The 22,045-nt window shown below is 42.5% G+C and overlaps 2 protein-coding genes across 3 annotated transcripts in view; one reads left to right on the plus strand and one right to left on the minus strand.

Annotated features, from left to right (window-relative positions):
- LOC110508627 (phosphatase and actin regulator 1) overlaps positions 1 to 6,803 on the minus strand; it is a 90,213-nt gene extending 83,410 nt beyond the window's left edge. Inside the window, exon 1 of one of the 2 annotated variants that reach the window (XM_036965991.1) lies at positions 6,581 to 6,803. In XM_036965991.1, the coding sequence (XP_036821886.1) occupies positions 6,581 to 6,692 (112 nt within the window). In that variant the 5' untranslated portion in view covers positions 6,693 to 6,803. The remainder of the gene's footprint in view (positions 1 to 6,580) is intronic. The other variant, XM_036965992.1, reaches the window with a different exon arrangement.
- A 263-nt stretch (positions 6,804 to 7,066) lies between these two features.
- Positions 7,067 to 14,614, plus strand: LOC110508628 (NAD-dependent protein deacylase sirtuin-5, mitochondrial). The gene is made up of 9 exons (XM_021589284.2): positions 7,067 to 7,214; positions 7,888 to 8,000; positions 8,610 to 8,743; positions 10,989 to 11,214; positions 11,583 to 11,670; positions 11,784 to 11,837; positions 12,150 to 12,273; positions 12,494 to 12,609; positions 13,054 to 14,614. Exons 2-9 carry the CDS (start codon positions 7,901 to 7,903, stop codon positions 13,124 to 13,126), a joined length of 915 nt encoding a protein of 304 aa, XP_021444959.1. The 5' UTR covers positions 7,067 to 7,214; positions 7,888 to 7,900; the 3' UTR covers positions 13,127 to 14,614.
- The last annotated feature ends 7,431 nt before the right edge of the window (positions 14,615 to 22,045 follow it).

Consider the following 22,045-nt stretch of genomic DNA (forward strand, 5'->3'; position numbering starts at 1 on the left):
TCTGAGGCAGACTGTTGCTCCCACACCACCGTGGCCCAGGCGAGTTCCCTCCCGGACATCAGCGTAATAATATACACAATCGTTGAGTGGTCCAAGAGGAAAGAAGAAGGCTGCAGCTCGAAAACGAGGGAGCATTGGGAGAGAAATGCCTGGCAGGTTCTGGAATCTCCATCATAGCACTCCGGGGGAGGTAAACGGGGTGCCCGGGAAACCGCGGTGACGGCACTGCTACCAGGCGGGTTACAGAGGGGCTAGGAGGTTACCCTTCGTGGTCGGCTGCCTAAAGGCAACCCATGGACATGCTCCCGCAACATGTCCAATGCTTGGTCATGACGATCGGCCGTGGCCTGGAACCCCTCCATTATGCCGCGAAGCAACTCCTCGTGCCTACCAGTGGTGGCTCCTTGGGAGGAGATGGCGTAGCGGAGCTGGTCCAAGTCTGCTGGGTCAGTCATGGCCAGTTCGTACTATCAGGAATCAAGGTAAGACCCAGATGCAGACTGTCGAAGTAACAATGTTGATTGTGGCAACAGGGGCAGACAAAGACAGGTCAAGGGAGGCAGGGGTCGAAAATCCAGGGTAAGGCAAAGGTACAGGGCGGCAGGCAGGCTCAGGCAGAGAGGTCAGGTGGGCGGGTACAGGTTCAGGACAGGCAAAGGTCAAAAACCAGGAGGACGAGAAAAGAGGCGCTGACAGGATACCGCTGGTTAGCTTGAATGAACAAGACAAACTGACAACGAACAGACAGAACACAGGTAAAAATACACAGGGGATAATAGGGAAGATGGGCTACACCTGGAGGGGTGTGGAGACAAGCACAAGGACAGGTGAAGCAGATCAGGGTGTGACAGGTAATGCTTATACACTGATACTAGGCATCTGGGAATGGAAAATAATGTTCCCAGTACATTGTGAAGAGGTTGTCAGTATGTTTGGTGCTGAGGAAGGGAGTCATGTGTTAAATGGAGTGTGTGTATGTGTGCATCCATGTGTATGAAAATAGCTTCAAATTCATGTCCCCTGCAATGCAGCTCAGCCTAGTCCAGTCCAGTCTCCAGCCCATACAGGCTATTTACATTCAGCCCACGTGCTGCAATGGAGATCTAGCCATCAGTGTCCCCTGTCGCACGCCCCCACGCCTTAGTCTGCACACAGGGCATTCAGCTGCCCAGGACATCTAACTACTGCACAGTAGCCCACCCCTGTGAAGTGCACAGTGTATCACATCCATGACATTACAAGATAAACCAAATACCGTGTAAGACAGATCAACAATGAGTGTAGCGATCCTATATGGAGTGCACAAAACATGTGATTGTAAATTGGATCTGTTTTTGGTTTAGTTCAATCACACACAGATGAAAGGCTCCTGTCTGATTGGATTTTATTTCACTTTAGCAGAGCGGTTTTCAAAGGGAACTGCAGTGGGGTCGCCAAAACGTACAGCCGCAATATGTTTGTTTTTGGGAAACCTCACAAGTCACAGAAATGTGAGTCTAAAAGTCTAAGAAGCAGAACATCTGTTCTATATGCACTAGTTCTATACTTCACATTTTTTTTAAAGTTTTGTTTTTGCGTCTTTTACTTTTGGTAAAAACAGCTGAAAATACAATATTTTTTAAAATTATATTTCACAGCTGTTCAGATGGTATGATGACTTTCTACAATATACTTGCTTGTTTTGTCACAAACTGAAATTAGGTGAACTATTATACATGTTTGCAACCAGGAAATGGTACAGCAACTTCTGCATAGTGCATCTTTAAAGAGTACAGATTATCGTATGGGACAATATACAAACGTTTTTAAGAAAGACAATTTGAAAGATACAATTTTATTGAGTAAATGTGCTTATTGTTTTCTCTTCATTTTGATAAGAAAGTAAAATGCAACAAATTGAAGGTTATTTGTTGATGGAAAAATCTAAAATGTACAGATTTTAAAGTTGTTTCATTAGATTTGGGGTGGGGTCGCAAGACATTTGAGAAAAAAAAAAAGAAAAAAAATGGGATCCCTGCTGAAAAAGTTTGAATACCACTGCTGTAGGGGTTGAGGGGTCAACAGTCAAAACTACAGCATCACAAATCTTTCTGTATGTCTGTCACACAAATGCACGGGCACACGCGCGCGCGCACACACACACACACACACACACACACACACACACACACACACACACACACACACACACACACACACACACACACACACACACACACACACACACACACACACACACACACAGAGAAAGTATACATCTCTTTCCATCTGACCTCATGTTAGAGCCAAAGAGCACCATTCACAAAGTTAAGGATCATGCCTTCCACAAAACACTGTAACAGCTAACTGAAGGGACCACTGACAACCAGTACATCTGAACTTAAAACACACTGTGTGACTGCGTGTGTGAGACAGAGAGGCAAAGGTGGGCTTCAGTAAATGAAACTGTGTGAGACCAGATGACAGTATGCTAGAGTGTGAAAGAGAATGAATGAGGAGAAATTAAAGGAGAGTGTGTATAGGGAAGGGAGAAATGTGTGTGTGTGTGTGTGTGTGTGTCCGTGTGTCTGTTTGGGAGAGGGAGATAACAGATGTGACTGTTGTTAAGCTATGCCTAAGTGATGAGCAAACAAAACAGACTAATCTAATGAGAGAGCTGCTGGACTGACCGTTAGGCAGGCAACACACACACACACACACACAACGTTGCAAGCACACGCATGCACCCACGCACACGAACATGCACGCAAACATGCATACAAGCATGCACACACACACACAAACACACACACAGCTCTCACCCAAACATTCACTCCGCAGCCTGCCATTCTAATCCTTCATTTGCCTGTACAGATGGGACTGGATTCTATTCATTCTGCGTTTGTGTGCACAGTGTGAAATGGAAGTGTCAACCAGCTTCTCTGGTTAGCAGTAATTTCCTGTTGGGATGATTGATTGGAATCCTGGCTTCACCTTGTTAAGTCATCTGACAGATGTAGTTCCAATCGCTCAAAGCAGAGCCATGTATAGCTTGCAGATACACACACACACACACACACACACACACACACACACACACACACACACACACATACACACACTCCTTTGGAATGGTCACCTGCTGCTCTGATTTTCGACTGCGTCCCATAGGGCTCTGGTCACATGTGGTGCACTACATAGGGAATAGGGTGCCATTTAGGACTCACATGTATAGCATCACATCACTGGGTGCTTCATAACAGTGAGAGAGAACAAGGCTTAGCCTAGCTGTGGTTTCCAACAACAGAAACCTCCACTATGTTAAGGATGAACTCACATGGCAGCCAGCAGCATGACTCAGCTCCGGTTAATCTAATCAAAGAGACCAATCAAATTAGCCACACGATGCTAAACAGACCAATTCAATATACCTACGTCTTGTCATACTCAACCCTTACTGTACTCACCCCTGATTCAATGATGGGGTAATTCCTGTCATAAAGTAAATGGACGCCATGGTGCTTTAACATTGCAGGGCTGAGCTAGCCTCACTGCAGAGACTATATGAGCCTACTGTATGTGACCCTGGGAGGACAGGGTTCCAAATGTTTCAGCAGTTTCAGTTCAGAGGACAGAATAGAACTGCATACTGATTTCTTCAAGCCATGCATGAAAAATCTTTATTATGTTGATCATTGGCCGTTCATTGGCCAGTCAGACAATCGAGTGCCTTTGGAACGGTATCCTCAGACATTTGCACTGTTGTCCTCTCAGAATGTTGTGTCTGTTCGAGTTTGTGTGTGTGTGTGTGTCTATGAGTGAGTGGGATATCTGACACCATATTGTGATCTGTGGTGTCTGGCAAAGACAGATTTGTGGTCATATACAGTAGAATATACATTAGCAGCTTGCTTCAGGCCTATTCCAAGAATCCTGTAGGTGCTGGTGGGGTATAGTTCAGCTGTTAGTATTGGTGGTCCCCATTCTCCTGCCCCCTTTCCACTAAGGCCACCTCCCAATAGTGGCAAAAGGAGGACTGAGACATGCAAAGTCATAACCCTCTCAGCCTGCTCCCCTCCACAGTCTGACAGGCTCATTAGAACAGACAGTGTGAAACAGGTTCTGGTTACCTCAGGGCTCATCTGGGCCAAATGGCTTGGTGACTTTAGTCTCTCTCTCTCTCTCTCTCTCTTGCAGATTATAGTAAAACATGTTTTGGGGCAAATCAAAACACAAGAATGAATAGACATTTCCAAAATACATCAATAGCCTGCAAAGTATTTATTCCCGAAACTATGCAAAGGACTACAAGCTGGTGTGCAATATTGTGTGTTAAATCAACAGCACAAGTAAAGCCCATCTTAACACCATCGGGACTGATGCTGCAGAATTCACAGTGTGGGTGTGACTGGAAAAACAACTTGATGGAGGACTGGGTGATGATGATCAAAACAGAAATGTAGCAATACAGTTTGGTTTAACAAAATATAGCAGGTTAAAGACAAAACAAGCCCCTAAAATAAAAGATTCAAAGACTTTACCTTAAGTTATTTGAAGTCTTTGTAAGTACGCAACTGGCGGGCAAACTTGGCTAGCTAGCAGTTTCAGCACCACAGCCAGCCAGCCAGCCAGCTGTGTGACAGAAGCACTGCAAGACTATTGAACTGATGCATTGACTATTTGTCAACTAATAAACTGTCGTTCCGCCCCTGAACAAGGCAGTTGACCCACCGTTCCTAGGCCGTCATTGTAAATAAGAACTTGTTCTTAACTGACTTGCCTAGTTGAATAAAAGGTAAACATATATTTTTTAAATGGCAATCACACAGACCATATTTTGCATGATATCGAAATACGAATAACTACGATATTTGATTGAAAGGCTACATTTGGCTGCATTTGGTTCAGACTGCATGCTATTACATTGCAAAACATATGAATACCTCATGGTCTAACAACTGACTCAGCCTGAAATATGCCAAGTCACCATGGTAACAAGGAATGCAATACACCTAGGTGCTCGAGGGGAGCAATTTGTGCACGTTTCCCACAAGCCATAACCAAAATCGAATCAACATCCAATACACTAATATATTCTTACACTGTACGTAATAACTTGGATGTATCTAACATACAGTGCATTCGGAAAGTATTCAGACCCCTTGACTTTTTCTACATTTTGTTATGTTACAGCCTTATTCTAAAATGGATTAAAAAAAAAATTATCTTATCAATCTACATACCCCACAATGACAAAGTATTCAGACCCTTTACTCAGTACTTTGTTGAACCACCTTTGGCAGCGATTACAGCCTTGAGTCTTCTTGGATATGACGCTACAGGCTTGGCACACCTGTATTTGGGGAGTTTCTCCCATTCTTCTCTGCAGATCCTCTCAAGCTCTGTCAGGTTGGATGGAGAGCGTCACTGACCAAGGCCCTTCTCCCCTGATTGCTCAGTTTGGCCGGGTGGCCAGCTCTAGGAAGAGTCTTGGTGGTTCAAAACTTCTTCCATTTAAGAATGATGGTGGCCACTGTGTTCTTGGGGAAGTTCAATGCTGCAGAAATGTTTTGGTACCCTTCCCCAAATCTGTGCCTCGACACAATCCTATCTCGGCACTCTACGAACAAGTCCTTTGACCTCATGGCTTGGTTTTTGCTCTGACATTCACTGTCAACTGTGGGACCTTATATAGACAGGTCAGACAGACAGATAGACAGGCCTTTCCAAATAATGTCCAATCAATTGAATTTACCACAGCTGTACTCCAATCAAGTTGTAGAAACATCTCAAGGATGCTCAACGGAAAAAGGATGTACCTGAGCTCAATTTGGAGTCTCTTATCAAAGGGTCTGAATACTTATGTAAATCAACAATTTCTGTTGATTTATTTGTAATAAATTAGAAAATATTTTTAAAAAACCTGTGTTCGCTTTGTTATTATGGGGTATTGTTTGTAGATGGAAGAGGGGGAAAAAAACACATTTAATCCGTTTTAGAATAAGGCTGTAACGTAACAAAATGTGGAAAAAGGGAAGGGGTCTGAATACTTTCCCAATGCACTGTACACGGGTGCTTTAACAGTCAACACCAATCTGTTCGCTGTCAGGGATCTGTCCGGTGTAGCCTAATCCTGGACACCTTGCTGTTGACTACGATCACGTTGGGGCTCAGATTGCCATTCGAATGCTTCTCTATTATGTAACTGAATTTAATTAATGCCTAATTCCGTTCTCTTACGAAATCAAATCTCACACGTTGAATAATGATCATGAGTATTGTTCTTCTTCTTACAAAGCCTAATCGCAAATGATCAATTTAGCAATCAGACAATTCGATTGATATGACAAACTTGTCCAAAATCCTACCAAAATTGCAAATGAGGCAAAACCAAACTTCCATATCATAGGCTACATGCACTAGAGCCCACAGGCAATAGCGCAGATCAAGCACAGTCTCAGTAAAACAAATACGATAAAATAGAATTATGTGTTACAAAACCGTTAGTTTACAATAGGCTAGTAAGGTTAGGTGCAGTGCTTTATACGCTACAATGCATCGAACACTGAAAATCAATGGCCAAACGTGAGAAGCAACCTACCTGTGCGCAGGTTGAAGGAAACTCTGGCTTCGGCGAGGTACGGGGTATCGCTCTTGGACCGGACTCTCCTGATCGGCCGGCGGTCTATATGGTCCTCTGGAGAAGCCGCCATCAATTTGAGCAGTGAACACTGGGGGGTTGGGACAGACAGAGAGCCACCACCGCTCAAGAGGAGGTACTGATGGGGAGGAAAAAAACTGAACGGGTAGAGACCGGAGAGGGAGATGTGACTTTTGAAGCGAGGTGGAGCCGCCACTACAAAGCTCCTTAACCCAACAGCAGACAGAGGGGAATGGAATAAAGGGAAACAATTATGAATAATCAAGTAAATGGCCTACATTTTCAAAATAGCCTATCCAATGCGGATTTATGGAGTTAAATTATCAATATAAGCTCCTGTATGGATGTTGATCAGCAAGTGGAAATCTTGTATGAGGTCAGGGGATATTTTTTTAAACGTACACCACCAGAGGGCACTATTAACTTAACTAGCCTACAACTTTCCCCTCAATAGTGGATTTTGGAGCGGAATCTTCAATGCTTTGCGACAGCAAGGTAGTCTTTACGGTTTTTCAAATAAATTACATTAAGAAAAGTAAACAAACTCTGCCTCGCCATCTGGTAACTCTGCTGGGTATGTATGGACGTGTTATGCATGAACTCGAGTTATTCTGAAAAAGGCCAATCCATGTAGTGATCGTTGTACACCTTATTTGCCTGCATGTAACATTTTTACTTTTGGTATTTAGCTACTTTTACTATTCAAGATGGCTCTTCTTTATACCCCTGTTTTCAATGTTTTAGAAATGTAGGCTATAGTATCGTTGAGGAAATTATATTTATTTATTTAATATTCTGTTAGTTTTTATAAAACACGATTTGATTTACGAGCCACAGCAGATTTGAGTTTGCTCACTGACAATCAAAACTTTTAACACTTATTGTGTAGACTGCTGGTTTGGACACGTTTTCGCCTAAATACCCTTTAGAATGCGTAATCTTATGCCCACGCAAAACGTGTTAAAATTCAAGGCTGTCATGCACAACGCGATGTAAAATGTAACAAGTAAATATGTATATCGCAGCCAGTTGACATTGATCAGGCGCTGGTGACAATTCTCATTCCCACATTCAAACAAGTAAATGACACGATGATAACATGTATAAATGACCGTGGCCTTAAAAGTGTATGAATGCAAATGTGTAATGATATAGTTTGTCCATCTGTGTCACCTATATTTAACTAGGACAAACTATTCCGATGCAGTCAGAAAATAATTATCCTAACTTTCTGTCTTATCTTACAGAGCTGTAGTGACAATGATTCTTCGAAATCTAGTTTCAATTGGACTTGGTCCTCGCGTGTCTTCTCCAGTGACACGTCGGCCTTTGGTAGAGATGACCAGGTCTGCCAGTTCAGGTAAAGTCCTACCACATGCATGAGCTGAATTCATAAGTCTCCATACATTGGCTTTACATTCTAGTGTACATTGTAATAGGCCTAGGCTACTGCTGAGTGAACAGTCTAATAAATTGGGATGGGCATCAGCAGTTTTTCTATTGTTATGTCAGTTACTCCATTACCCCATGTCAGCTAAACATCTTTAGATTGCTAAATTATTCTAGCCAGCTATGTAAACTTGTTGTAATCGTGGTCGAATTACCGACCAGGGGGCCCCAATTTATTTTGTTAGTCACTCTCACTCGGCTATCATATTCAGAACTGTAAACTTTTCTCTCCGCCCCATGGGAAAATGAGTAGAATTGCATGAAATGAACTCTAAAACCCCAAACATGTCTCACCGCTGTCAAGAGGGGGGCTGAGAAAATGTTTTGTTCGCAAGTTGGGCGGGCCTCCCAACAAAATTTTACTTGGGGCCCCCAAAAGTCTATAGGTCTGGCTCTGACTACATGTGTGGGTACGCAGACCCCCGAGCCACTGCGGCCCCTCATGATGAGTTCAGGTTTTTGTGCCCCCCCATCAATGTTTCCCATCCCTGCTCTAATGGCTCTTGTTTATCTTCTGTAGATATGTCTGAATTCCGGAAGGTCTTCTCTAAAGCCAGGCACATAGCCATCATTACTGGGGCGGGTGTGAGTGCAGAGAGTGGAGTGCCTACCTTTAGGGGTGCTGCGGGTTACTGGAGGAAATGGCAATCTCAGGTAATGTAAAACAGACATGCATAGACCTACAGGAATTCACTTCACAATCTGTAACATGCTCATGTACACGCAGACGTTGACATCATGCCATCATGAATTTTACATTTGGCTCTATACTCCAGCAATTTGGATTTGAGATGTTTCATATGAGCCGTCAGTACAGAATGTTACCTTTTGTTCGAGGGTATTTTCATATCAGTTTTACCCTTCAGAAATGAAAGCACTTTATGTATCTAATCCCCCCCCATTTGAAAAAGTCATAAGTATTTAGACAAATTCACTTATAGGGTATTAAAGTAGTCAAACATTTAGTGTTTGCGTGCTAGGAATATGGGACCAATGACTACATCAAGCTTGTTTCTCTACAAATACATTGGATGCATTTGCAGTTTGTTTGGTTGTGTTTTGGATTATGTTTTGCCCAATAGGAACTGAATGGGGAATGATGACTACAGTAATTCTTTACAAGTGAGTAAATAAGATGTTTCTGACCATTTTAGAAAAATCATGAATTAATAGTGATGAGTGAGAAAGTTACAAAGGCTACAACAAAACATGCTTACCTCTCACGATGACCAATAGCAGGGGAAGTTCGCTTTTTTGGGGGAGGTATGATCTTTGTCCGTCTCACTCATCATCATTCACAATTCATGATTGTGGCAGTGACCCCACTCTCCTAGAGTGTCTTGGTGAGTTGGTATATGCTAAAAACACATTTCCAATTCATACATGCATTTAAAAATGTTACCATGTCACATGGGTTCAAGTGTATTATTGCTTTTATGCAATGGGTTACCAGCATTAAAAAGCAAGATTATTTCCCAAACCATACATTTTTCAGCAAAACGTGGTGCTACATTCACTAACACTGGTTGTCAATTGCAATTTTAGGCGTACCCTGGTCATTAGTTCAATTCGTATTGACTGCCATGTAAAGCAAAACTACCCAAGTGTTGGTTGATAGTTCCAGAACTTTGTAGGTTGCTTTGGCAAAAAAAAAGCTGCATTTAATTTGACCTGTTTTCTATTGACATTTCTTTGTATATATCCATAAAAATGATGCCAGCTGATTCATGATTTCGAGTGGCTGAGAAAAGCTGCCTGTCTGTCTCGTCCTGACTCCCGACACTTTCATTACTATGGGACAGCTGGAGATTTGTTTCAATATTGAAATTCAATGTTGCAAATGTCAAAGAGAAAGACTGCAAGGTTTCTACGAATCTCCGCTGTTGAAAACTAAATGTTAGTCTAAAAGAAATGGGAGATAATGTCTAGATGCTTTTTATAGTGGAGATCAAGTTTATAATTGCCTGGCTGGGCTGGTGAGACTGTGGATTGCGCAGTCAGATGGAACAGAGTAAATAGGCATTTCAACGTCATTTCTTTAGCCAGTGGTAACTTGTGGAAAAGACAGCGTCTGGAATGTGGCTTTAACCAATCAGCATCCAGGATTAGACCCACCTGTTGTATAATGTCCAGTATATCATGGGCAAGATGGACTATAAGATGGACACGATACATTATTCACATTCACTTTCTATTGGGCAAAACATTATCCGAAACAGAACCAAAGCTGTAAATGCATCCAACAAGTTTGTAGTCACAAGCTTTATGTAGTCATTGTGACATTCTGCACTGTCGCCTCATATGAAACGTTTGATCTCAAATCCAAAATGCTGGAGTGTAGAGCCACGTTTAAAATGTTAGCTTCACTGTCCTAATACATACGGAGGGGAGTGTACTCCCGTATCAATGGATTTGTCTTGACAACAACAATGAGGGGGGGTAGGCGTAACCACGGTTACTGTGTGCGGTTCCCAGGGAGAGCTGAGGAGCTGGAGCCAGTATCAGTTAATCTAAGTAGGACAGTCTCATCAGAGATTCACTTTGAGAGAGAGAATCAAAACAAACCTTTAACTTGTGTTTGTTCCATCCTGTGCCCCCAAGTGTTTATTTATGGGAGCTTGTTCACACTCTTCAATATGTGAAAATGTCATGTTTATTTAGTTTTTACCTGGGATCTCTATATCTACAACTCAGCGTGCCTTGCCGTTCTCTGCTCTAACTATGACCCAGTCCTCCCACCTGCTATTTGCCTAGTCATTTACTCTCATCCAGTCTGCCCTTAACAATGTAGACTATCCCATCCATCTCCACCCTGACACCCTTCGACTCTACCTCCGCATCCTGTGAACGCTGTTCCCTAACCCTCCCCACCCATGTCCCTGTCCATCTCTGTCCACAGGACATAGCCACCCCTGAGGCCTTCTTTCGGAACCCTTCCCTGGTGTGGGAGTTCTACCACTACCGACGAGAAGTGATGCTGAGTAAGGGGCCCAATACGGCCCACCTGGCCATTGCAGAGTGTGAGGCCCGGCTGAGGAAGCAGGGCCGCTCTGTGGTAGTCATCACCCAGGTCATAGATGATCTGCACCGCCAGGCCGGATCCAGACATGTCCTCAAGATCCACGGTGAGAGGGCTGGGCTGGGACAGGGCTAAGCGGGTCTTTTAGAGGGCTGGAATGGGCTGGGCAGCAGGGATTGGTTCAGACAAGGCAGGCAAATATGTTTTTAGAAAGAAGGCACTGTTTCAAGAGAGGCTCCATTGTTAATAAGTAAGCTCAGAAGATGTACTCAAATAATTAGCCCTTGCTCTAGTGGTGGTTTCCAAAGCTTGTTGTCAAAAGTTGAACGTAAGATAAGGATAAGATTGACTTTAGTATCCCTGAAGGTAAATCCTACTTGGACAAATGTTGTCATTATCAGCATGTTTTTGAGAGACTTCTCCAAAGTGTCTGGACGGTGCTCAGTTCTGTTTTTCTCCCCGGTGAATCATCAGGAAGTCTGTTTGAGACGCGCTGTGTGAGCTGTGGACATGTGGCTGTGAACCAAGGCAGCCCAATATGCGCTGCCCTAGAGGGGAAAGGGTAAGCAGCACTACAGCTCCTCAGTACAATACAACCACCTGCTCAGGCGAATCTTCTACATTGGATGTGTGACTTGACTTTTAGAAAAATGGTTGTATTCGATTGTTCCACAGTTCTCCTGACCCAGATACCAGTGATGCCAAGATTCCCCCAGAGGAGCTGCCAAGGTAGGGGATGATTAGTATGGTTCTGTCTATTTGTTGACATATATATATGTGTGTGTGTGTGTGTGTGTGTGTGTGTGTGTGTGTGTGTGTGTGTGTGTGTGTGTGTGTGTGTGTGTGTGTGTGTAAATAATTATTTTTACACAAGTCTACCATAGAAAATCCAAGCCACAGTGATAAAATATTTTCCACATGGTGGCGGTAGTGTTATTTGCTTTTAACTTGACCTCTTCTCAATCCTAAGTAACCATACACCTGTTATGTGTGATGTCATCCCTTGTGTGTGATGTCATCACTTGGTGGTTTTATGTGCAGGTGTGAGAAGAGTGACTGCCATGGTCTGCTCAGGCCCAATGTGACCTGGTTCGGGGAAACTCTGGACTCGCACGTCTTGACCAAGGTGGAGACGGTGCTGGACACCTGTGATCTGTGTCTGGTGGTGAGTTGGCCTCGTAGTCGCTGGAGAATCTTGTAGTTGCTATGTATCTCAGTCTTTATATACACACTTTAGTATGTAGTAAGATTTTGTCATACGCTGTAGAGACAGAGCCTGAGGTAAAGCACCACACACCTGAAACTGATGTTCAGACCAATGTATAATATACACACATTTCTCCGAAATGGCTTTGCTGGTGCCTATGCTCTCTATCTGCCCGCAGGTTGGCACCTCCTCCATAGTGTACCCGGCAGCCATGTTTGCCCCCCAGGTGGCGTCCAGGGGCGTGCCAGTAGCAGAGTTCAACATTGAGACCACCTCTGAGACCACGCGCTTCACGTAAGCCACAGCCCACCGCTATTAGAAAATGATGTGTTTTTGTCGTAATACAAGTTTCTTTGGGGATTTTCAATTTCTTTTCTTGATGTGCAAAATACAAATACGTTTTGTGAAGTCAAATAGTGTATATATCATTTTCTTTAAAGTAAAACAGGATATATTTAATCAAATAGGGATTCTTCGTCAAAACGAAGCCTGATAAAGTGTGTTTTATTCATGATTCTACTGCATCACACAGTTTGTCAGGTTTGAAATCAGTCAGCGTTATCAGCTCTTTGGTCTTAGATCTGATTGATCAGATGTGTGTCAGGGAAATTAAGAACCAAACACTTCCTTAGGGACACTGGTGAGCATTTCTCAGATTTCTCCTTTTATCCTTGCTTTGTCGGGTGGGGGTGTGTGTGTGTGTGTGTGTGTGTGGTGTGCCGTGCTTCTGCTGTACAGGTACCATTTCCAGGGCCCGTGTGGGGCCACGCTACCCCTGGCGTTGGCGCGTCACGAGTCTGAAGTCGTCTGAGGGGTCAAGGGGTGGGGTCTGATGGTGTCCGAACCTCTGGGGCTCCTCCCATATCCACTCCACGGCCGTTTGATTCCATGGTGATTATTCCCTTATCCGAAAACCGTGCCTTAAGACACTTTGAAACAGGAATTCTTGGTGGAGGGAGCGCTGCTGTCTGCAGCAGAGGACTGAATAGTCTTACTGGATACTTGATACTTATTCTGTTAACTAAACTGGAACTGAGATGTTATGTGTTGTTGTCTCTTCTTGAAAGGCAGAAAAGTATATATTCAGCTGAAATAAGGAGAAGTATTTCTTGATATAGGACGGGCAAATGTTTTCTACTCCGGAGTTTTGAGCGTGTCATTTCTTCATATACAGTATAATAATAATAATAACACATGCCATTTAGCAGATGCTTTTATCCAAAGCGACTTAGTCATGTGAGCAAACATTTCTCTCTCTCACTGCTAATTCAGTATATTTCGGATGTACAGGCTTTGCTGGTTGCTCTGTTTTTGTGACATTATTGAGGTCAGTGCACATGCTGTACATGACACACACACATTATATAACATGCTGGTGTAGCTTGTGAGATCAGATGATATTATTCTTTATAGCGTATAGTAATATAATCATATAGCTGAACCTTTTTCTCACTCTATGGAGGATATACTGTATTAACTCCAACCCAGTACAATACCTAATCCATGTGCCTGGCCAACTGTTTCCACAACCTTGGCCAAATACACACAACCATGACCAAATACATGCTTTGAACCTCAAGTACATAGCAACGTCACAGAGAGAGAGTCAGTTCATTGAACTGGCTATTGCTGAACCTGGACTATTGTATTCCCGTCCCTGTACAGTATTTACCATATCAATATCTATCAATAGTCATACTGTGGTTACATGGCATGAGAATGTGTTCAAGGGATATTTCAGGATTGAAGCCCTTTATCTACTTCCCCGGAGTCAGATGAACTCGCGGATGAAAATGTCATGTCTCTGCAATACAGTCTGAAGGAAGTTACTAACTACTGTTAGCGCAATTGCTAACTTGCGCTAGCACCATGACTGGAAATCTATGGTAACTGCTAGCATGCTAGTAGATACCATAGACTTCCAAGCCTTGTGCTAACGCTAGTTAGCAATTGCCCTAACACTAGTTGGTAATTTCCTTCAGACTGTATTGCAGAGACATGACATTTTCATCCGCGAGTTCATCTGACTCCGGGGAAGTTGATCATTACCAAAATCCCGAAGTGTCCCTTTTATCATTTGTATTACTCATTGAAATGTATTGTTTTGCCTAATCACGCACAACAACTCTGTTTTTGGAAATGTTCTATACCCGAACCAAGTGTGTACTTCGATATCATGACTGTGTTTGTACTTTTTTTTTTACAACTACTGCTAGCTACTTTAGGTGTTTTTGCTTTTATGCAACGTAATGAGATCTCATGCAACGCTTCAAAATATACTACTGTCAACACCATGAATTAATTTGCATTACTTTTGTCCTTTTTTCTCTCACACAATGGTGTCATTACTGGCAGTCTTCAAAATAGGCTTATATGTGATTGGGGGAGTTTGCATTCCCAAAGCTAACAGTAGATGCCAGTATGTAGACTGTAGATTCAATAAAAAACCCTCTGAACAGACAGAGTAGCCTGACTGACTGCAGACTCTCCTTCCTGGCTATCTCTCAATTAGAATGCATGGGTAAGAGGAAATATAGATTTGTATTCTTCTGGGACAATGTTTTGCTCTGCTCAAGGTGAAGTGAACGCTACCATTATTTCGGTAGATGGCAAAACCAGAGAGCTCATTTGGACCATCGTGATGTTGTAAAAATAAAAAGCTAATGTACGTGTGAACTACTCGCCATTTTGACCGCATAATCCTGGTCCTTGAATGACCATCTCCAAGCGTATTTGAGTTATTTATCTGGTCCTCTATGTATTCTGAAATGAGTCTCCATTTGTATTGATCTATTGAATGAGTGAGAAACCAGAGAGAGCGTGAGGTGGCGGCATGGCTATGGGAGAGGATTTGCCTGCTAAGGTCCAAGCAGGACAGACCTCTCTTACAACGCACAAGGTCAAAGGTGAAAGGTCATACAAAGGGAAGGACCTCACTTAGAATTTCTTATAGAAAACATCCACAAAGATGGGACCACGGTTAACATCCCAAAACAATACAGGCAAGTTTACTCAGAGGTGGGTCTGCCTGGCTCCTTACTGTTGATTTGGTTGTTGATGGCTGAGGTTAGTGCAAATTGTGTGGGAGAAGTTCCCATCCAGCTGAGTCACCATCTGTTTAAAGGTCTGAATCTGTTCTTATAGGCCTGGTTGACGAGAAATCGAGGGGGAAGGAGAGACTGACAGGGAGGTTACCTAAGCACTGTGTGTGCATGGTTGCACCTGTGTGTTCCAGTTTGTGTGTCCCAGTGTTTGTCTATGTTCCCCAGTGTGAATGTCCAGACTTAATGACATGAGTCTCATGTTCAGGGTCCTCCAGTGTTAACGAGAGAGAGCGAGAGGAGCGGTTATTATGAGTCACTGTAAGCTGAAGTTCCATGCAAATTATTCTAAAACACACTGCCATACGGTGTGTATTAGGATGTCAGTGAGGATTGGGAGGTTATTACTGTGTCTGCGTATGGCATGTCTAGTTAATTTGTGAGATTTGGAAATGGCTAAATCTGTCAGATTTACAGAAATGTTGATTATTTAGCATTACCCCTGTGAAATTAACATAATCAATCATAATGCAGCTGTAGGCCTACTGGTCCGTGGTCCCTACATGTTAATCTGAACAGGCAGGCTGTAACCTCGAACAGACCTGTGTGTGTGTGCGTGCGAGTGAGCGAGGAGTCATGCAGGGCCAGCTCATATCATGCCCACCATGCACCCAGCGCTCTCATCAAATTAGTGTCTGGCACACACACACATAAAACCGAGGGAACCAAACACACAATAAACACATACATCAGAACCCTGTTTAGAATCATATGGTCCAAAAATACCCCATCCCATTTCCCATTAATTAAGGAATAATTCCCTCTTCTTCATTGCTTCTCTCTGCTTAATTTCTTTACCCACAATCCCCTACTGTAAATGTTCATTATCATTGATGATTATCATCATAACCTTTCTCCTACTCTTCTTACCTTTTTCTTCTTATCTTCTACCTTCTAACACTGTTTCTAATGTCAGGAGTGAGGTGAAATCTGTTTTTCACATCATAAAATTAACTAATGAAATGGACAAAAGGATAAGATTCTTCTTGCGTTGATAGGATGATATAGTTGATTGAAGCCTCAATTGAGAAGGCCTGCTGGAGTGTGAGTGGTGATATTGGCAGTGACTGCAGTGATAAGCGAGGGATGAGATGGTAGATGTGTAAAGGTCCCTGCCTGACCCTGCAGGTTAATAGAGCCACCATCATTGGTATCACTTCTGCAAATATCCCTGTGTCTCTTTGAATGATAAAGTAGATTGACTAGGACACCGGCTGAAGAGTGAGTGAGTGTGTGTGTGTGTGAGAGAGAGATCGAAAATAAAAGGTGAGAAACTGAGCATGTTGAATCTGGTGAAGTGACTTGATGACATCTATTTGGAGTGTTTGAGTTTTGAAATGGTTGAAGGTGGCATTTGGGGTCAGTTGTGTGTGAGTGTATGGCTTTGCCAGGGATTGGTAAGGAGGGGGGAACATTCATGTTTCTCTTTATGCAGACTGACAGGACTGTCAGAGCTATCCACATCAGCAAAAATATCCCATGATTATGACCTATTCAAAGAGCATAGTAGCTTAGTAAAAATAGAAGTGATTTGAATCACCTACAAGACAAGCTATGACTGTTTTTCAATGTTACTGTGAAGAGAGATCTGGTGCATAAAGTGAGGTGTTTTGTCCCTGCCGGCCCAGATGTTTTTCCCTGTATAGGGCTGATGCTAGGGGTTCTGGGTAGTGAGGCTGGGAGGGAGTTGTTTTTAAGGCTGAGAATAGGGTTCAGGTGCAGGCTAATCTCATCTAAAGCTAGGCTAATTAGGATCAAGGCAGGTGGCCACTGTCACCTGATTATTGATCATTGCCACAGGCCCTGGCCTGCCTCAGAGCAGGGTCTGAACACTCACAGAATAAGATCAGAGCACAGGACACACACGTGAAAGGAACCATTGTATATTTATTGATATAATAAATGGATTGTATTGGACTTGAACAGGCTCTATTATATTATATTCTGTACATCGGAATTATATTTGGGAATGTATTCAGTGCTACCAGGTTTTATTGAGTGCAAGAAATAGCATGTTAATACATTTAACTTCTTATTTTCCACAATCTGTGTTCTTGTTTTTGTTCTTCTGGACTTCCTATGTGTATACCTAACTCTGACAGCTCCTCTTTGAGTGTTGACCCACAACCACTTGTTCATCTCATAACTTCCTGCACAATCTTCACTCGTCAAGGTCCCCAATATATATCTATATAAATAAATCCTATCTGACTCATAGGTGTTACCTCTCTTTTGACGTCAGATACCAATTTATAGTTTTTCCCTCTCTTCATTTTGTCCTCTCCCTCTGTTTCTCTCGCTCTTCCTGTTTCTGTGTCTCTCTCCGTGTGTGTGTCTGTTTGCTTGTGTGTGCATGGGTGTGTGGCCTCCCATGTTAAGGGTAAGCCCCAGCCCTGCACTCTGTATTGTAATTCAGCACAGGGCACTTGAGTCTCTGGAGAAAAGCCCTGGAGGGAAGAGACAGGGCACATGGGCACACACACACGGTGGCTGGCCTCTCCCAGATGACTTGCCGTATCAGCAGAATTAAGAGGATTCCACAGTGGGAATAGGGCTCCTGGCTATTGATCCAACCTAAACTAGAGTACACACAACCACACACAGAAATGTGTGTCTTGGAGCCTTTTCAGTCTAATGGGTTTTGATCATTAGCACTTCATTGCGCTTGAAAAGTTTACAAATAAAAAATGTTGTCACTTGCGCCGAATACAAATGATTTATTTTTAATTTTTAAATGTAACCTTTATTTAACTAGGCAAGTCAGTTAAGAACAAATTCTTATTTACAATGACAGCCTACCAAAAGGCCTCCTGCAGGGCTGGGATTAAAAATATAAATATAGGACACAACAAGCATCACGACAAGAGAGACAACACAACACTACTTAAAATGAGACCTAAAACACAGCATGGTAGCAATATAACAAAAACATGGTAGCAGCACAAAACAATGTACAAACATTATTGGCCACAGACAACAGCACAAAGGGCAAGAAGGTGGAGTGCCAGAGTGCCACTCTGGAGTGCCAGAGTGCGCTTTGGGCGTTCGTAAATGCCGAGCCTTGGCCAAGGAGTAGGGTTGATCTGAGCGTTCTGACCTCAAAACAGCAGTCAAGCTAACCAGTAAAGTTGGCTAGCATAATAGCTACTTCCAGACACATGAGCGAAAACCTCACTCTGATCATTTTACTCGCCCTAGCAGAGCTGGTTAGACTGTTTTCATGTTATCTAGTGAGCTGGTGACTGTAGCTGTGCTGCTGGCAACAATTGAATTACGTTTTTTCCCTGACGTTTCCTGACATCGGTCATATTCAACGGGTGTTGCGGGTGCTCTGAAATTATAGTCCATAGTCAGAGTGAATGCACCCCTAAGCTCTTTAGTGACTCACTCACTGTTTACACACTGATTTCCTTCATGGTAACCTAAATAAATTAATAGATCAAATAAATAAACAAGCTGGCACACTTACTAAAAATGTATGGACTCCCTGTATTGTAAGTCCCTTTATGGGTATTACAGCTGGCAGTGGGACTACTACTCCTGGGCCAATATTCATAAAGCTTTTTAGTGTAGGCGTGCATATTTGGACAGGGAAGAACTGATGCTAGATCAGATTTCTAGTGTAGGCGTGCCTATTTGGACAGGGAAGAACTGATGCTAGATCAGATTTCTAGTGTAGGCGTGCCTATTTGGACAGGGAAGAACTGATGCTAGATCAGCACTCCTACTCTGAGATGCTTTATGCATGATCTGATGGTCATCCAGAAGGAGGAGTGAGCTGTGTTATGTAGTATGCAGTAACAGAGTCTGTGTACAACCCAGGAGATAGATCAGTCAGACAACCAAGCAGTTAAATCATGTCAAAGTGTATTGGTGCGTACATACATTTGCAGATGTTATTGCAGGTGCAGTGAAATGCTTAAGTTTCTAGCTCCAACAGCAATACAATAACAATACACATAAAAAAAAAACATGAAATTAAGAAATATCAGAACAAGCAATATCAGAATGAGCAATGTCTGAGTCCGTAATATAAATAAATATACAGTGCCTTCAGAAAGTGACTGTTGGTATTGATGCACCATCCAAAGTGTAATTAACAACTTCACCATGCTCTAAGGGATATTCAATGTCTGCTTTTTGTTGTTGTTACCCATCTACCAATTAGAAAACCTCCCTGGTCTCTCTGTTTGAAAATCACTGCTCAACTGAGGGACCTTACAGATAATTGCATGTGTGGGGTACAGAGATGAGGTAGTCACTCAAAAATAATGCTAAATACTATTATTGCAAACTAAAGGTGTGATGGTCCACACTCAAGATGTCGCACAAAACGTACTTCATTTTTCATTATTTTGTAAATAATTGTCATTGCAAGCCTTATTCCCCCTAATTTTGTTGAATAGGAAAGAAATCATGATTGTTCATATTTTTATCATATTTGTACTGTGAACTTGAGTTTGTATCCTCAAAAGTATCTACACCTCGGCAGTGCCTAACTAGTTTTACCAGAAAGGTGAGATTTTTTATATATATTTTTTGCAGTTTAAGCATTACTATGTATTGTTTATGGCCCTTTTGTGATAATTAATTACTTTTCGGTATGTCTATTTAGGTGGAAATCTACATTTTGACATTACCTTTAACAGGTTAAATGTACCCATTTAGAATATTGGTAAACCTGCTGTATCTAATCACTATCACAAGTGTAGAGTCAGAAACTAATGTGATGATATGTGGCAATCAGCATCATAGATATAATAACCCTAGCCAATGCTGTCCATAATGTACATTAAGTACATAATGAATAAGCTTCTCTTAAATGCGTACACACAAACACCATTTTTGCTAGCTTGACATCTGGTGCATCTCCCTACTTGTCCAGGCCCCTGCTTTAGAGAGTCTCCCCTCTGAGAGACTTAAAAAGAGCTTATATTTCCAGGCCATCAGACTGTTAAACAGTCCTCACTCAAGAAGATGTCACATAAAGCTTACTTCATTTTTATATTTTGTATTATTTCCCTGCTATTAAGAATGGTGTGCGTGTGTGGGTGTACACGTTACAGAAGACAACCGTATTCAGAATATACACTACCTGACCAAAAGTATATGGGGACCTGCGTGTCGAACATCTCATTCCAAAATCATGGGCATTAATATGGAGCTGGTCCCTCCTTTTCTGCTATAACAGCCTACACTCTTCTGGAAGGAAGAGTGTGTGGAATCTTGCTTTCATTTAGCCACAAGAGCATTAGTGAGGTCGGGCATGATATTGGGCGATTAGGCCTGGCTCAGAGTCGGCGTTCCGATTCATCCCAAAGGAGTTCGACGAGGTTGAGGTAGGGCTCTGTGCAGGCAGTCTGACGGACGAATCTGCATTTGGTGGATGCCAGGAGAACGCTTCCTGCCCGAATGCATAGTGCAAACTACAGTTTGGTGGAGGAGTAATAATGCTCAGGGGATGTTTTTCATGGTTCAGGCCTAGTCCCTTACTTCCAGTGAAGGGAAATCTTAACGCTACAGCATACAATGACATTCTAGACATTTCTGTGCTTTCAACTTCATAGCAACAGTTTGGGGAAGGCCTTTTCCTGTTTCAGCAAGACAATGCCCCAGCATGACAAAGCGAGGTCCGTACAGAAATGGTTTGTCGAGATTGGTGTGGAAGAACTTGACTGGCCTGCAGAGAGCCCTAACCTTAACCCCATCGAACACCTTTGGGATGAATTAGAACGCAGACTGTGAGCCAGGCCTAATCATCCAAGATCAGTACCTGACCTCACGAATGCTCTTGTGGCTGAATGAAATCAAATCCCTGCAGAAATGTTCCAACATCTCCTGGAAAGCCTTCCCAGAAGACTGGAGGCTGTTATAGCAGTAAAGTAGGGACCAACTCCATATTAATGCCCATGATTTTGGAATGAGATGTTCGACGAGCAGGTGTAGATACACTACATGACCGTGGAGGCGCACATACATTTGGTCATGTAGTGTATCTACAACTACCCTTTGGTCTCCCAACCAGGGGTTTAACCAAGCCCAGCCATGATATTTGTCACTGACTATTACCAATGTGCTATGAGAAGGATTGTTGAGCAATATCCACTTAAAAACGAAATATATTCACTGTTGCTATCGAAGTGATTCCAAAGGGTAGTTTTAACAGAGCAAATGAAATGTGAACATACTTTATCAGTCAGAAAGTATTCATATCCCTTGACTTATTCCACATTTTGTTGTTACAGCCTGAATTCAAAATGGATTCAATATATTTGTTTCTCAACCATCTACACACAATACACCATAATGACAAAGTTAAAACATGTTTTTAGAAAGGTTTGCAAATGTATTGAAACGGAAATACATAAATATCTCATTTTTTCACACCCTGAGTCAATACATGTTAGAATTCCCTTTGGCGCCCGATTACAGCTGTGAGTATTTCTATGTACAGTTGAAGTCGAAAGTTTACATACATTAAGTTGACTGTGCCTTGGAAAATTCCAGAAAATTATGTCATGGCTTTAGAAGCTTCTGATAGGCTAATTGACATAATTTGAGTCAATTGGAGGTGTACCTGTGGATGTATTTCAAGGCCTACCTTTAAACTCAGTGCCTCTTTGCTTGAC

Source organism: Oncorhynchus mykiss, chromosome 28 (genome assembly GCF_013265735.2).
Source record: "Oncorhynchus mykiss isolate Arlee chromosome 28, USDA_OmykA_1.1, whole genome shotgun sequence".
Classification (NCBI taxonomy): Eukaryota; Metazoa; Chordata; class Actinopteri; order Salmoniformes; family Salmonidae; genus Oncorhynchus; species Oncorhynchus mykiss.